Source organism: Oncorhynchus kisutch, linkage group LG19 (genome assembly GCF_002021735.2).
Source record: "Oncorhynchus kisutch isolate 150728-3 linkage group LG19, Okis_V2, whole genome shotgun sequence".
Lineage (NCBI taxonomy): Eukaryota > Metazoa > Chordata > Actinopteri > Salmoniformes > Salmonidae > Oncorhynchus > Oncorhynchus kisutch.
Genome location: NC_034192.2, coordinates 25,442,913 through 25,458,449, shown reverse-complemented (window position 1 = coordinate 25,458,449; position 15,537 = coordinate 25,442,913). Strand labels below are relative to the sequence as shown.

General features: G+C 46.0%; 1 protein-coding gene across 3 annotated transcripts in view; it reads left to right on the top strand.

Annotated features, from left to right (window-relative positions):
- The window catches only part of LOC109864486 (fibroblast growth factor receptor-like 1), a 67,703-nt gene that overhangs the window by 15,021 nt on the left and 37,145 nt on the right, over window positions 1-15,537 (top strand). For all 3 annotated transcript variants that reach the window (XM_020452321.2, XM_020452320.2, XM_031797545.1), the window contains one exon: window positions 6,967-7,239. In XM_020452321.2, coding sequence (XP_020307910.1) covers window positions 6,967-7,239 — 273 coding nt within the window. The remainder of the gene's footprint in view (window positions 1-6,966; window positions 7,240-15,537) is intronic.

Genomic DNA, 15,537 nt, shown 5'->3' with positions numbered 1-15,537 from the left:
AGTTCTCCGTTAACTCACTGCCATTACTCAGAGCTAGGACAATGGAGTTGGTTTTGAGAAAGACCTCCTTGTGGTTCTTTTGACATGGCCAGGCTTTTTGTCCAATGAATCTCATGGACACATGGTGTCTTGTTTTCACAACCAGGCAGTCGGAACATTCTTACTCAGACAAATCAATAATGCATCAGTCAAACAGCGCACATCATGACAGAAAGAAAATGGAGGAGCTTCACAGGAGCACTGATGTTTAATTTTGCCTGCCTGAAACATGGACCTCAGACCTCGCCCCGAGTGGAACTTTAAGGATGGAATTTGCTGACTGGTCAGTGTGGCAACATGATCCGCTCAGTGCCCAACACCACTCGGCTTTCCCAGAACCCTGTGCTAACACGGAGTCCCTCCACCAGCCTAGAGCCGCAGGGCTGCTAAAGGGGGAAGGAGACGCAGGCTGGATTCATATGTCTTTTTCTCTCCCTCTCACTCTACCTCTATTCCTCTCTCTCCCTCTCTCTCACCCACCCTCTCTTCCTCTCCTCTCTCTCTTATTTCTGCCATGTAACAAATGTCAAGAGGTCAGAGAGGCACTGTAGTAACTACACCATGTGGGTTGATTGCAACTGATTATTATTAATCTATAATTCAGGAGGACCTCTGAAAATGTATTTTCAGTTAAGTCACTTCAGTAAAGGTGTGAATGGTGATATTATGAGGAAAGCGTGGCTGTGATTTAAGTTCCCAGTGCTTAGTGTAAACGTATCCACCTCCCAGCCCCGGGCTAGTGTTAACTGTTATGCTTTACCAATTGGGAGCAATTGACCTATTGACAGCGGTTGAAATTACCTGTCTAAAGGAGAGGCAGTGCGGTCTCTCTAAATGTGTAGTCATCACTCTGCCGGGTCACCCTAGGCTATGGGGAAGGAAGGAGTAAGAAGAGCGAGAGAATGAGGCTCTCAGGGGGTGTTTAGAAAGCTATGGGTGGAAAAAAGAGAGAATGTGTGTCTTGGTTTTCCAACCAGGTGACGATTGTGATGGGCCTTTCTGTTGGGAAACTAAATGTGCTGAAATGTATTGTCCCACCATCGTTCCCTAGCCTTTATCTTTGAATTTGACCAGAGCCATGGGTCCTGGCCAAAAGTAGTACACTAAATAAGGTGCTATTTGGGATGGAGCCTGCTCTGATGGGAGGGAGAGCGAGACTAAAAAGAGTGCTCGCTGACTGGGCGCGATGTTCTGGTCTGTCTGAGATACAGTATGTTGCTGTTGGCTCTGCAAAGCCCATGGTGGCAACATGAGAAATCCCACCAGTCCCTCATTCCTCCCCTCCCTAGGGGAAGGTAAAGGTTAGACACCCAATCATCATCTTTTCCTTTCGCCCCTCTGTCATCTTTTCTCTGCTCACTTGGACCACTTCAGCAGACAGTCACAATGATCTTGGAGCTCAAGGAAGTGATGTCAGTGAGCACTTCCCCTATATAGGGCCTTTACACCCACCTGGGATATTGATGCCTTATTAATACCTAAGGGTTGAAATGTTGTATCAATACAATCACCTGGGATCATGAACAGCAGTGTGCGGAATTGTATTTTTTATATTTCATGAGTTCACCAATAAACCTGCAAAAAGTACCTGGATGTGTATATGTTCTTTAGCTTTTGTAGATCAAGGACTGGGCCTTAAGGGCTAAGGAGTAATTACAAAACATAATTACAAATAATTGTAGACTGCAAGAAGCCCAAACAGAGATAACATTTGACTAAAACATTATCATTGAGTTGCACCTCCTTTTGCCCTCAGAACAGCCTCGATTCATCGGGGCATGGACTACAGAAAGCGTTCCACATGGATGATGGCCCATGTTGACTCGAATGCTTGCCACAGTTGTCAAGTTGGCTGGATGTCCTTTGGGTGGTGGATCATTTGTTATACACACAGGAAACTGTTGAGCATGAAAAACCCAGCAGCGTTTTAGTTCTTGGCACACTCAAACTGGTAAATGCCATTGGACCACACAGCCATCATACCGCTCAGGAAGGAGACGCGTTCTGTCTCCAAGAGATGAACGTACTTTGGTGCGAAAAGTGCAAATCAATCCCAGAACAACAGCAAAGGACCTTGTGAAGATGCTGGAGGAAACAGGTACAAAAGTATCTGTATCCACAGTAAAACGAGTCCTATATCGACATACCCTGAAAGGCCGCTCAGCAAGAAGAAGCCACCGCTCCAAAACCGCCATAAAAAAAAGCCGGACTACGGTTTGCAACTGCACATGGGGACGAAGATCATACTTTTTGGAGAAATGTCCTCTGGTCTGATGAAACAAAAATAGAACTGTTTGGCCATAATGACCATCGTTATATTTGGAGGAAAAAGGGGGCGGCTTGCAAACCGAAGAACACAATCCCAACCGTGAGCATGGGGGTGGCAGCATCATGTTGTGGGGGTGCTTTGCTGCAGGAGGGACTGGTGCACGTCACTAAATAGGTGGCATCATGAGGGAGGAAAATTATGTGGATTTTTTGAAGCAGCATCTCAAGGCATCAGTCAGGAAGTTAAAAGCTTGGTTGCAAATGGGTCTTCCAAATGGACAATGACCCCAAGCATACTTCTGTGTTGTGGCAAAAAGGCTTAAGTTAAAAAAGTTGTGGCAAAATGGCTTAAGGACAACAAAGTCAAGGTATTGGAGTGGCCATCACAAAGCCCTGATCTCAATCCTATAGAAAATGTGTGGGCAGAACTGAAAAAGCATGTGCGAGCAAGGAGGCCTCCAAACCTGACTCAGTTATACCAGCTCTGTCAGGAGGAATGGGCCATAATTCACCCAACTCATTGTAGGACGCTTGTGGAAGGCCACCCGAAACATTTGACCCAAGTTAAACAATTTAAAGGCAATGCTACCAAATACTACTTGAGTGTATGTAAACTTCTGACCCACTGGGAATGTGATGATAGACATAAAAGCTGAAATACATCATTCTCTTTACTATTATTCTGACATTTAACATTCTTAAAATAAAGTGGTGATCCTAACTGACCTAAGACAGGGAATTTTTTCTAGGATTAAATGTCAGGAATTGTTCAAAACTGAGTTTAAATGTATTTGGCTAAGGTGTATGTAAACTTCTGACTTCAACTGTAGATTCACCTGGTCAGTCTATGTCATGGAAAGAGCAGGTGTTCCTAATGTTTTTTACACTGCTTATATACTTTGGAACAGATTTCCAAAATAAATATTACTTGGAGCTGATTTGCTGGTGTTTTTGCAATGTTTTATGTCCAATATTGAAACATTGTTTTTTGCTCTGAACACTTGGGGGTCCAAATAAAATCCCCAGGGGGCAAATTTGCCCCAGTGGACCGCCAGTTGGGGAACCCTACTTGAGAGGGAGCGCAGTGTCATTGCCTAGGGAACCAGTGATATTTTGAATCCCATGTCTATAGTCACCCAACAAAATCCTCGGTTGTCAAATTGGCTATTGTAAAATAAAAAAAATTCCCCTACCTCTCACTGATCTTTGAAAAGTGTGTTAATCTCATAAATGTATTGCTGTTTTCAACATTATATTTCAATCATGCAATTCATTCCAGTGTTGTGTTTTTATTAGTGATAACATATGGTACCTATGGTAGGGGTAACTATGGTCTAGGAGGGTGTGGTAGGGATAACCTATGGTCTAGGACAGTGGTTCCCAACCTTTTTCGGTTACTGTACCACCAACTGAATTTTGCTTTACCCGGAGTACCTCTGATGTACCCCCTCATGTGCGTCTTACCAGTAACGCTATGGACTCATGAGTCTTCTCAAGTACTCCCATGGATAGGTCAAGTACCCCCAGGGTTCCTAGAACCCCTCGTTGGTAACCCCTGGTCTTGGATGATGTGGTAGGGTTTAACCTACAGTCTAGGGTGACGTGGTAGGGTTAATCTATGGTCTAGGATGGTGTGGTAGGCCTATCGGTTATCACCAGGCTCACCCTGACCTCCTCAAAGTGAAGACTCTGGCTCAGAGAACACATTAGCTCTAAGTCCTGCTTAATAATCAAAAGCATTCCACAGATCCCAACTCCCCTTCTCCAAGCCCTGACGCATGCCAGCAACAATATTGTGCATTGGACTCAGACCAAAGGTCCCTTTTTGACTCACTGGCCAATAGACAGTGTATCTGCTGGGTAATTCTTCTTCCTCTTCCAGACTATGATCAGAGCTCAGACTCACAAGGATACAAGGACAGTCAGACCTCATTGACAATGTTGACGTTGGTCAGCGGACATAGCCGAAAGGAATTATACTTTTTGTTGTCTTTCCTGTCATTAGTAGACATTCCAGACATGCATGCCCCCTCCCTGCATACCTTAAGCCAGTATGCCATGAAAGGGAATAAAGAGAAATGGTAGTATGCAGCTTAAAGAGAGATCTATTGAGAGACAGAGGAAAACAGGAGGCTGCTGCCTCTTTAAGGTACTTTAGATCCCCAAGTGGAGCCAGCAGCAGCAGCATAGGGTAATGCATTTAGGTTGAAATGGACAAAACAGATTGTGTTTTAAAAGGTCCAGCCTGCAATTTCCTCTCCTCACAATTCCCTCTGCTCCCCCTCTTACAACTTTCTCTCATTCACTCACTCACTCACTCTCTATCTCTCTCTCACACACACACACACACACACACACACACACACACACACACACACACACACACACACACACACACACACACACACACACACACACACACACACACACACACACACACACACACAGACATTTACATAAACACATCCACGCAGATCCTAAACTCACAGACAATCTCATGAAATTGTTTTTTTGGTCGTTTCTGTGTCATTCCAACAGAGAGGTAACATTTTTTTATTCCAGGGCCTCCCGAGTGGCCCAGCAGTCTAAGGCACTGCATCGCAGTGCTTGAGGCTTCACTACTACAGCCCCGGGAGACCCATGAGGCGGCCCACAATTTACCCAGCGGTTTTTTAGGGGAGGCCCTGGATTTCCTTGTCCCATTCCGCTCTAGCGACTCCTTGTGGTGGGCCGGGCGCCTGCAAGCTGACCTCGTTCGCCAGCTGGACGGTGTTTCCTCTGACACATTCGTACATCTGGCTTCCGTGTTAAGCGAGCAGTGTGTCAAGAAGCAGTGCTGCTTAGCAGGGTCGTGTTTCGGCGGACACATGGCTCTCGACCTTCTTCTCTCCTGAGTCCGTAGGGGAGTTGCAGTGATGGGACAAGACTGTAACTACCAATTTGGATATCACGAAAAAGGGGTAAACGTTTTTTTTTAATTGAATGAAAAAAACAATTATCAAAAATATTCTAGAGCCAGTCCCTCCAACGTAAAGGAAAGCTCCTCAAAAATGTGTCTAATGTATGTTCAATTCGTCACTCTTGGCAAAAGAGGAGTGAAAAGCAGGGTTGTGCTTCTGTGATCTCTGGGACGTGCGGTGATGTGGTATGGTTTTGTTGGGCCCCAGAGCCTCTCAGTATGAGCAACTCAATGGCTAAAATGAATTCCTGACTGTGACTAATTTATTTTCACACTTTCAAACTCCATGTGTCAAAATGGCGGTTCTCGTGCTCTCCTGTGAAAACAGTGGAGCGCTATCATCTTGGCAAGACAGGTAGTGCCCCCTCTAAACATTTTCCAGAATTCTCTCTAGGATTATTCACGCATGATACCCATTTCTGTGACATGATTGTCTGAAACAGATTTGAGGATGAATGGACATGATAGGAAGGTGACAGTCAAAGCTGAACAAACATTGTATTACTTGAGATTTTTTCAATTTTCGCAAATGTTTCTCATCAAAGGCCTCAGTGGACTGCATTTCATGCCAGTCATATGAATCAGATCTGGAATTAGCTTTACGCTAATGGGCATTAGCATGACTCACAGCATGGTAGAGAGAGGGAGCTCTGGCAAGTGTTACTCTGGGGGGTTAACCCAGGAAGAATCAAATAACCACGGAGCACATTGTAGTGATACTGGCACACGTGCGCACACACACACAAATACAAACAGAGTAGTATGAGCAGCACACAAACAACCCAATGAGATCCAACCAGACACAGCACGGTAGGTGAGGAGGGCGAAGTGGCCAGCTGACAAGGTACGGTGGTTACCATTTCCCCACAGACATAAACAGTGACTATATAAATTTCCTGCCTCCAGACTCTGACGGGTGAGCCATGCAGTGTTTAGACTGGAGAAGCCATCACTAAAGCCTCTCTCCACACATCGGCACAGCTAGCTCTATGGACGGCTAACACTAACCACATTAAACACGAGTTGTCCTGTAGTCAAATACTTAGTGTTAGCATTTTTCTTAGATTTATTTCACTTTGGCTATTAAAAAGGTTGACTTTGGATGGTACGAAGGCTCAAGATGTGTGAGTTACGAGGCAGTAAAGGCTTGTTAACCTCTGGTGCCCAGGGACTGAACTCTGTGTAAATGTTACTGTGTATGAGCATGATGTGATTTATGCAGAAAGATGAGCCAGGATTCAGACATGCTGCTCACATGGATCTGTTTTAGACTGCTGGGATCCATAACCAGTATCACATTTATTTAAGAGGAGAGAATGGAGATGAAAGAAGACGAATCCTTTGTCTTTTCTTTCTGTCTGTCTGCCTTTCTACCACTCTCCTATGCATACTCTCCCTTTTTTAAATCACCCCCTCAAATTCCCCCTCTCCGCTCCACCTTTCATTTAATCTTAACATCTCCTCACAGACACACTGTTTTTCTAATCCTCAAATCAGGACACACCAGCTTCTGTTTAAGGTTGATGTTTTCATGGCTGGAACTTGATCTCAGTTCAGATTATAGTCGTTACCAGGCTCTGCTTTGTTATGTTCTGCATGGTAGCCAATCACTGTAGCTACATATTACTGATTGATTCAGTTTTCTGTAAAATACTGTATGTCCCATTGTAACACAGTTACGTCTCCCTCTCTTGTCCCAGGGCCTCCCCGTGTGGCAGAGAAGATCGCCCACCGGCAGACGGTGCGGATCGGGCGCACCATGAAGCTGCAGTGCCCAGTGGAGGGCGACCCGCCACCCCTCATCATGTGGACCAAGGACGGCCGCAACATCCACAGCGGCTGGATGCGCTTCCGGGTGCTGCAGCAGGCACTGCGCATAAAAGATGTGGAGGCCGAGGACTCAGGCACCTTCATCTGCAAGGCCACCAATGGCTTCGGCAGCGTCAACATCAACTACACCCTCATCGTCATCGGTGAGTCCCCTCCCCATCCACCTAGCCTGATCTCAGATCTGCTGTCTTGGGGTGAACAGATCTAAGACCAGGCTTCCATCCACTACCACACAGTCCAGTATCTCCTCCTCTCCCTGGATGGGAGCAAAGTGGCTCTAATATGTGTATGATTACACATGTCTGCTCTGCCATTGGTTAGTGGTTATAGTCATATCATGCCCATCAGTGGAATGGCTCCTCTTCCACATTCATGCTGTTGGAGAATCACCACCACCACCGTGACACCAGGCTAAGAAACGAGTGAACTTGACTTGAACAATAAGACACAGAAATACCCCTACATCTCTCCTCCTGTATTGTTCTCTGTGAACAGACAGGTCTAAAGAAACATGATAGGAAGAAAATGTAGTCTATTTTAGAAGAGAATAGCATACTGTGTGGCAGCCTAGGGGAGTCAGAGGTGAAATTCACAATAAAATAAGACATGCGGAGACCGCTTTGCGGTGCTTAAACCAAAGTTGCGGGGAGGGGCAGCAATCGTGGCAAACTGGAGAATAAACCGTTGATAATACCCCACCAACACAAGAAAGGTTTTTACCTGCTTCTTTGTGGTGGGCTAAGGCCAGGTTGAAAGAGCCTCCACTTTGGGGATGAGTACTAAGACCAGTTCTCCTGGAGTGAATTCGCGGAGACGGGCCCCCCTGTTGTAGACCCGGTCTTGGGCCTGCTGAGCCTGGAGCATGTGTTCCCGCATCAGAGGCTAGACTCTCGCCATGTAGTGGCGCATCTCCTCTGCTTATTCAGTAACTGACTGGTGAGGGCAAAGTTGTTGCTCCCAGGCCTCTTTTGCCAGGTCCAGCATGCACGGGCCCGTCTGTCGTACAGGAGTTCGAAGGATGAGAATCCTATGGATGCCTGTGGGACCTCTCTGATGGAAAACAGAACAAAGAGTATTAGCTGGTCCCAATTTTTTCCTTCTGTGTCAATGGCTTTCCTTAACACAAGCCCATCGGTTTGAGGATGCTCCGCAGAAGTACGGATTTGACTCACCTTTAACATCCTACGCATTTCATTTCATTACCCGGGACATGAAGCGCGATCCTTTATCGGTCAGGACTTCTTCTGCAATCCCCACCCGACTGAAGAGAAGGAACAGTTCCCGTGCCACGGCACGGGCGCTGGTGGCACGTAGTGGGATGGCCTCAGGATGGTGGGTGGCGTAGTCCATGATTACCAAAATGTACCTATGTCCTCGATTGGACTTGGGCAGAGGTCCCACTATGTCCATGGCTATCCTCTGAAAAGGGATCTCGATCATTGGTAAAGGGATTTTGATAGGTTACCTTTTGGGGCTGTTTTCTGGCATTCGGCACACTGTCCGCAGTAATCGTGGACAGCCCTCTTCACTCCGGGCCAGTAGAACCAAGCCAGGAACCGATCATAGATTTTCTCCACTCCTAGGTGTGCTCCAAGCAAATGTGAGTGTGCTAGGTATAGGACTTTGGAGATGTAAAATTTGGGCACTACCATTTCGTCTCCCACTTTCACAACCTGATCAAATAAATTATTTTTGACTGCAAAATTTGGAAAGGCACATTCACTCACTCCATCTACTGGTTTTCCACCGACAGCTCTCATCCTCGCCTGCTCCAGGTTGGGATTGGTGAGTTGGGTAGTGCCAAACTCTCCCGGGGAGGTTCCCTTTCCCTCCTCCGCAAAGGGAAACTCTGAAAACATTTCGCCAGGGTAATTCTCCTCCCCGGGTTTCTCTTTATCTCGGTCGGTGCTGGGGAGAGCCGAGGGGGGATTGGCTGGGGCCTCCACAGAGTCTGAGGAGATGGGTGGGGAAGCAGCAGCACAGGCTGGTATGACGCTTCTACATCGGGGAACCATTCTCCTTTTCCCCAAGCTGTTCTCCTAGGGGCTGTAACCCCTCTGCTCCAGAATCTCTGGAAAATTGGGCCTAGCCCAGCAGGACATCTACTTGGATTTTCTTTACTACCCCAGCTACAATCACAACGCTACCTTGAGGGGTTTGCACCTTCCTCATGGCAGGTGGGGTAACTTTTCATACTTTTCCATGCATACAAGCCACTGTTATGGGCAGCCCTAAGGGGTCAGCAGCAAATTGAGGTTTGATGAGAGTGACCATACTCTCAGGTAACCTATCATACCACCTGTGTCCAACAAGGTGGCCTTATCCTGAATGCCTATTTTGACAGGGATCTGGGGGGCTGCAGTGGCTTTGTGGGCCCAGTAGATTGTGAGGTAGTCACACCTTCTGGTGGTCTTCTCTACGGGACTGGCCATGGCAGGGACTCATCGTTTCCCGGGCAGCTCCAGGCCAGGTGTCCCTCCTGGCCACAGGTGTGACACCTTTTCTGGTCCCTGCTAACTAGCAGTCGCTGCCTCGGGGTGATCTGGGTTCAGTAATAGGAGTCAGTCTTGAAGTCGGGTTCAAATAGGCGTCTCCCTAGTTGGTTCAGCCTAGACTTCAGGCCTACTGCTTACAGGCCTACAACATCTCTAAAGTAACTTGGTGATTTTCGAATAAAGCGACCAGGGCGTCAACTGACAGCATGTTGCTCTGGGCAGCATGGCGCTTTGCGTCAGTGGGGAGGCCCCAGATACGTTAGTCCATTACCAGTCAATCTATTGCTGATGGCCCATCCCCTGTGGTAAGCCAACTTTTAGTTAGTCTAACCAGCTTGGTTATTTAAGGTCTTACCGGGGCGTGGACATCATAGGCCCAGGAGTAGAAGCGATGGGCCCAGGTTGGTAGGTTGTGCCCATAATGGGCCAAGAGGGCAGTTTTTAGAGCAGCGTAGTTGTTGAAGTCCGCCAGTGCCAAGTCCCTCCAGGCCCTCTAGGGCTTCTCCAGTCAGAAAGGGGCCACTTTGCCAGCCCAGTACTCCTTGAGCCATCGCTCTCTCTCTGCATTGCACTCAAATACCAATGTCATCTTCAGCAGTTAGCTTGGTGAGGATATTGCCTGGTTCCATCATTTGGTCCGGCTGTACCACACCTTGGCTAAGCTGTGTAACTGCCTCCTGAAGGGCTTGCTACATTTGGGCTTGCACCAGCTGAGTTACAGCATCTTCCATGATGACCATCTGCTTCTTATTTTATTGGGAGTTCAGAGCATGGAAGGGTTGTGCCCACATTCTCCACCAACTGTGGCAGCCCAGGGGAATCAGAGGTGAAATTCACAATAAAATAAGACGGTTTTGCGGTGCTCAAACCAGAGTTGCTCTTTAATAAAGGTTGGGGGAATAGGGAGGGGAGAAATGCAATTAAAAGGTAACGGGTGGGTCACTCTGTGTCCGGCATGGCGGCACCTTGGACCGCCTGTTTTAATGAACAAAAAAGAGAGAGAAAGCAATGAGTCCGGGGTTTCAATCCTTGATATCAACTTGTGCCAACTCAGCTGGTGCAAGCCCAAAGCCTCCTGAGATTGCATCATCTGTACTTCTGTTGGGGTGGTATGCAAATTGGAGTGGGTCTAGGATTTCTGGGATAATGGTGTTGATGTGAGTCATGCCTTTTGGCATCCCCTTTGTGTGGCCTTAATGCACCCTAAAAGAAATACATGCCTTATGCGGCCAGTGGCCTATGTGCCCCTGGCCTGGAGTGCTGCGTTGTGCCCTTCTCCCTGAGTGCTGCCTGCTCCGAAGAACCTCACTCACATGACTCTCACACGTATCTTTCACACAGGTTACAAGTGAAGACAGACACATCAGGGACGCAACTGTGTGCGTCCTTATCTAATTCCAAGGTACATATATACATAACTGTCCACATTAACTTTTCGTCAGCCAACAAGATCAGTATGCCTAATGAACAGCAAAAGCACTAACCTATGTCAATCAACAGTTGTGGCCAAAAGTTTTGAGAATGACACAATTATACATTTTCAGAGTCTGCTGCCTCAGTTTGTATGATTGCAATTTGCATATACTCCAGAATGTTATAAAGAGTTATCAGATGAATTGCAAATAATTGCAAAGTCCCTCTTTGCCATGCAAACTGAATCCCCCAAAAAACATTTCCACTGCATTTCAGCCCTGCCACAAAAGGACCCGCTGACATCATGTCAGTGATTCTGTGTTGGACAAGGCTGGAGATCACTCTGTAATGCTGATTGAGTTCAGATAAAAGACTGGACGCTTCAAAAGGAGGGTGGTGCTTGGAATCATTGTTCTTCCTCTGTCGACCATGATTACCTGCAAGGAAGCATGTGCTGTCAGCATTGCTTTGCACAAAAAGAGCTGCACATGCAAGGATATTGCTGCCAGTAAGATTGCACCTAAATCAACCATTTATCGGATCATCAAGAACTTCAAGGAGAGCGGTTCAATTGTTGTGAAGAAGGCTTCAGGGCGCCCAAGAATGTCCAGCAAGCACCAGGACCGTCTCCTATAGTTGATTCAGCTGTGGGATTGGGGCACCACCAGTACAGAGCTTGCTGAGGAATGGCAGCAGGCAGGTGTGAGAGCATCTGCATGCACAGTGAGGCAAAGACTTTTGGAGGATGGTCTGGTGTCAAGAAGGGCAGCAAAGAAGCCACTTCTCTCCAGGACAAACATGAGGGCCAGACTGATATTCTGCAAAAGGTACAGGGATTGGACTGCTGAGGACTGGGGTAAAGTCATTTTCTCTGATGAATCCCCTTTCCGATTGTTTGGGGCATCCGGTAAAAAGCTTGACCGGAGAAGACAAGGTGAGTGCTACCATCAGTCCTGTGTCATGCCAACAGTAAAGCATACTGAGACCATTCATGTCTGGGGTTGCTTCTCAGCCAAGGGAGTGGGCTCACTCACAAGTTTGCCTAAGAACACAGCCATGAATAAAGAATGGTACCAACACATCCTCCGAGAGTAAGTTCTCCCAACCATCCAGGAACAGTTTGGTGACGAACGATGCCTTTTCCAGCATGATGGAGCACTTTGCCATAAGGGAAAAGTGATAACTAAGTGGCTCGGGGAACAAAACATCAATATTTTGGGTGCATGGCCAGGAAACTCCCCAGACCTTAATCCCATTGAGAATTTGTGGTCAATCCTCAAGAGGTGGGTGGACAAACAAAAAGCCACAAATTCTGACAAACTCCAAGCATTGATTATGCAGGAATGGGCTGCCATCAGTCAGGATGTGGCCCAGAAGTTAATTGACAGCATGCCAGGGCGGATTGCGGAGGTCTTGAAAAAGAAGGGTCAACACTGCAAATATTGACTCTTTGCATCAAACTTCTTTTAATTGTCAATAAAAGCATCTTACACTTATGAAATGCTTGTAATTATACTTCAGTATTCCATAGTAACATCTGACAAAAAATATCTAAAGACTTTGTGGAAATTAAGATTTGTGTAATTCTCAATATTTTGGCCACAATTGTACTATCCCCCATAATACAAAAGTTGAACAATTCTGTGCGAGAAATCAATATTCCAAAAATAGTCAGGGATTTTTTTTTTTTACCTTTATTTAACTAGGCAAGTCATGCGATAGATCCCAAATTAATAAAACCACTAGCAAACAAAAAAAAATGTTTTTATGCAATGTGGCTGACGCAACAGATCAGAATGTTTAGCTTAAAATGTTGAGAAAGCTATTGGGTTTTTTCTTTACATTATAAGAGCAGCAATGTGCACACAGCAGTAGGCTATTTGCGCGAATGTTCCATTAGCGGGAAAACACCATTTATCAAAAGTGACCGCAAATGCAATTATGCATGTAATGATTTTATTATAAAGGTGTGTTTTTTGGGTGAAAATTATCTTCCCCAAACTTGAAACTCACGCGCTGCTTATGTATGCATTTAGGCTTATCAAAACACACCTCATGTAGCCTAGCCCATAGGCCTATATGTTTTGATAACATATAGACCTATGGGCTAGGCTACATGAGGTGTGCGACTATGATTTGAAAGTTGCAAAAAAAAGACATTGTTTCATTGCGTTACGCTTGGCATCTTTCATAAGTATAATATTTAATTCATAAGTGATAGGCTAATATTGTCACCCATCAGACTATTATTTATTTAATCTGGTCTTTACATATGCTAAATAATATATGTGTGACATTTGTTTTGATTTAGACTGAACCCTTATCATGCACCTGTCTCAAAGCAGGGGTAGGGGAAAAAATACATGTCATCTATGCACTTAAATAACGTATGGAGGACGCTTTTCCCGTGGTTCATTTTCATGCCAGCCAGGTAGGCTATACTACTGTTGTAAAGATAAGCAATGTGCTTAATATTAGGAAAGTTGAGAAATAAATATAGTAGGCCTAGCCTATAGAATTATCTTTAATTTAACCTTTATTTAACTAGGCAAGTCAGTTCAGAACAAATTCTTATTTACAATGACGGCCTACCCCGGCCAAACCCTAACCCGGACGATGCTGTGCCTATTGTGCGCCGCCCTATGGGACTCCCAATCACGGCCAGTTTTGATACAGCCTGGATTCTAACCAGGGTCTGTAGTGATGCCTCTAGCACCGAGATGCAGTGCCTTAGACCGCTTTCCTACTCGGGAGCCTTGATGGGACCCTCCTCTTTTTAATATAAGTCATCACTCTGTTTTCTCGCTCAATTGCATAGCCTATAGAATTGCTGCGCAACATGAGCTCATGGGCTCTCATGAAGTGTTTGATTAGATTTTCAATTACATTTGAATGGATGTAGAGTGCTGAGTACCAGTCAGTTAGCAAGTTTGGTAGGCTAATAATGACCATCAGCAGCATCAGAGTTTGGAGAATCCTAATTTCTGTGATCTTAACGGTCGCTTGGAATGTGACTGCCTTCATGACTCGTGACCGCCAGTTTGGAGGTAATATGGTAACTGCAACAGTCCTAGTTATAAGCCATGTCTTGTCTGAGGAAAGCAGAGTGAAAGTATAGGAGAGTGGGGCCTGAGCCTGAGTGGTCTGAGTGTCTACCTAATGAATCAGTGCCTAATTTGGCAGGGTGTCCTGGGGAGAGACGGACGCTGGGATGGAGGGAGGGTCATTCATCCATGGCCTGGTCTTGTGATTGCCCTTCCTCTCTCTCTCTCTCCCTCCCTCCAAACCCAAACTATTTAATGACATGAACCCTCATCCCATGGATGAGAATGTGCATGTTCATGTGTGTTTGTGAGAGCGAGATCTTTTCCTATTTCGGGGGACGCATTGGTTCAATGTGTGTGCTTGCATATGAGTGAGTGTGATTTTATTTAACTGTGTGTGTTCGAGGCCAGTATGGAGCGTACTCATTCCTACTGTCAGGGTTTGATCTTGCAGGGTTGTTTACTTTAGCCAGTCCTCATTCACTAGTTTGACTAGTGTCCTAACAACTCAGGGAAATGTTGTAATGTACATGCTCTGACAGATATCTGTAGACAAATAACTAATATCATAAAAAGCCAAACTGGCAACAATTATTGCTGTGTTTGAAAACACAAGTCCTCGATTAGTCTAAACAGTACCGATGTTACAACATCAGGAACTGGGCTTTAGCGTACGTAGCCCCTGGCTGCTGGGCCAGAATGGCTGCCACTGTGACAAAGGAAGTAGGGTAATCCACTGACCCACCCTCAGCCTCACATTGGCCACATCCCAAATGGCATACCTTTCTAATGTTGAGTTGCACCCCCTTTTGCCCTTATAACAGCCTCAATTTGTCAGGGCATGGACTCTACAAGGTGTCGAAAGCATTCCACAGGGATGCTGGCCCATGTTGACTCAAATGCTTGCCACAGTTGTGTCAAGTTGGTTGCATGTCCTTTGGGTGGTGGACCATTCTTGATACACACGGGAAACTGTTGAGCATGAAAAACCCAGCAGCTTTGCAGTTCTTAACACACTCAAACTGGTGCGCCTAATACCTACTACCATACGCCATTCAAAGGCACATAAATCCTTTCTTTCCCATTCAACCTCTGAATGGCACACACACAATCAATGTCTCAAGGCTTAAAAATAGTTATTTAACCCCTTCATCTACACTGATTGAAGTGGATTGAACAAGTGTTATCAGTAAGGATCACAGCTTTCACTTGGATTCACCTGGTCAATCTATGTCGTGGAAAGAGCAGGTGTTCCTAATGTTTTGTACAGTGCATACTGCACTACTTTTCACCAGGGCCCATAGAGAAAAGGGTGCCATTCGGGACACAGACATTGGCCCTGTTCACTGCCAGGCCCAGATTAGCGTGGCTAGATTGATTGGCCTTTTATTTGTTGCCCTAATCCACTAGCTGTAATTCTAGACGAAAGGAGCAGAAGTGAGGGGCGAGCGCTTCCAAAGGCTATGAATGGGCTGTTTGTGTTGGGCCT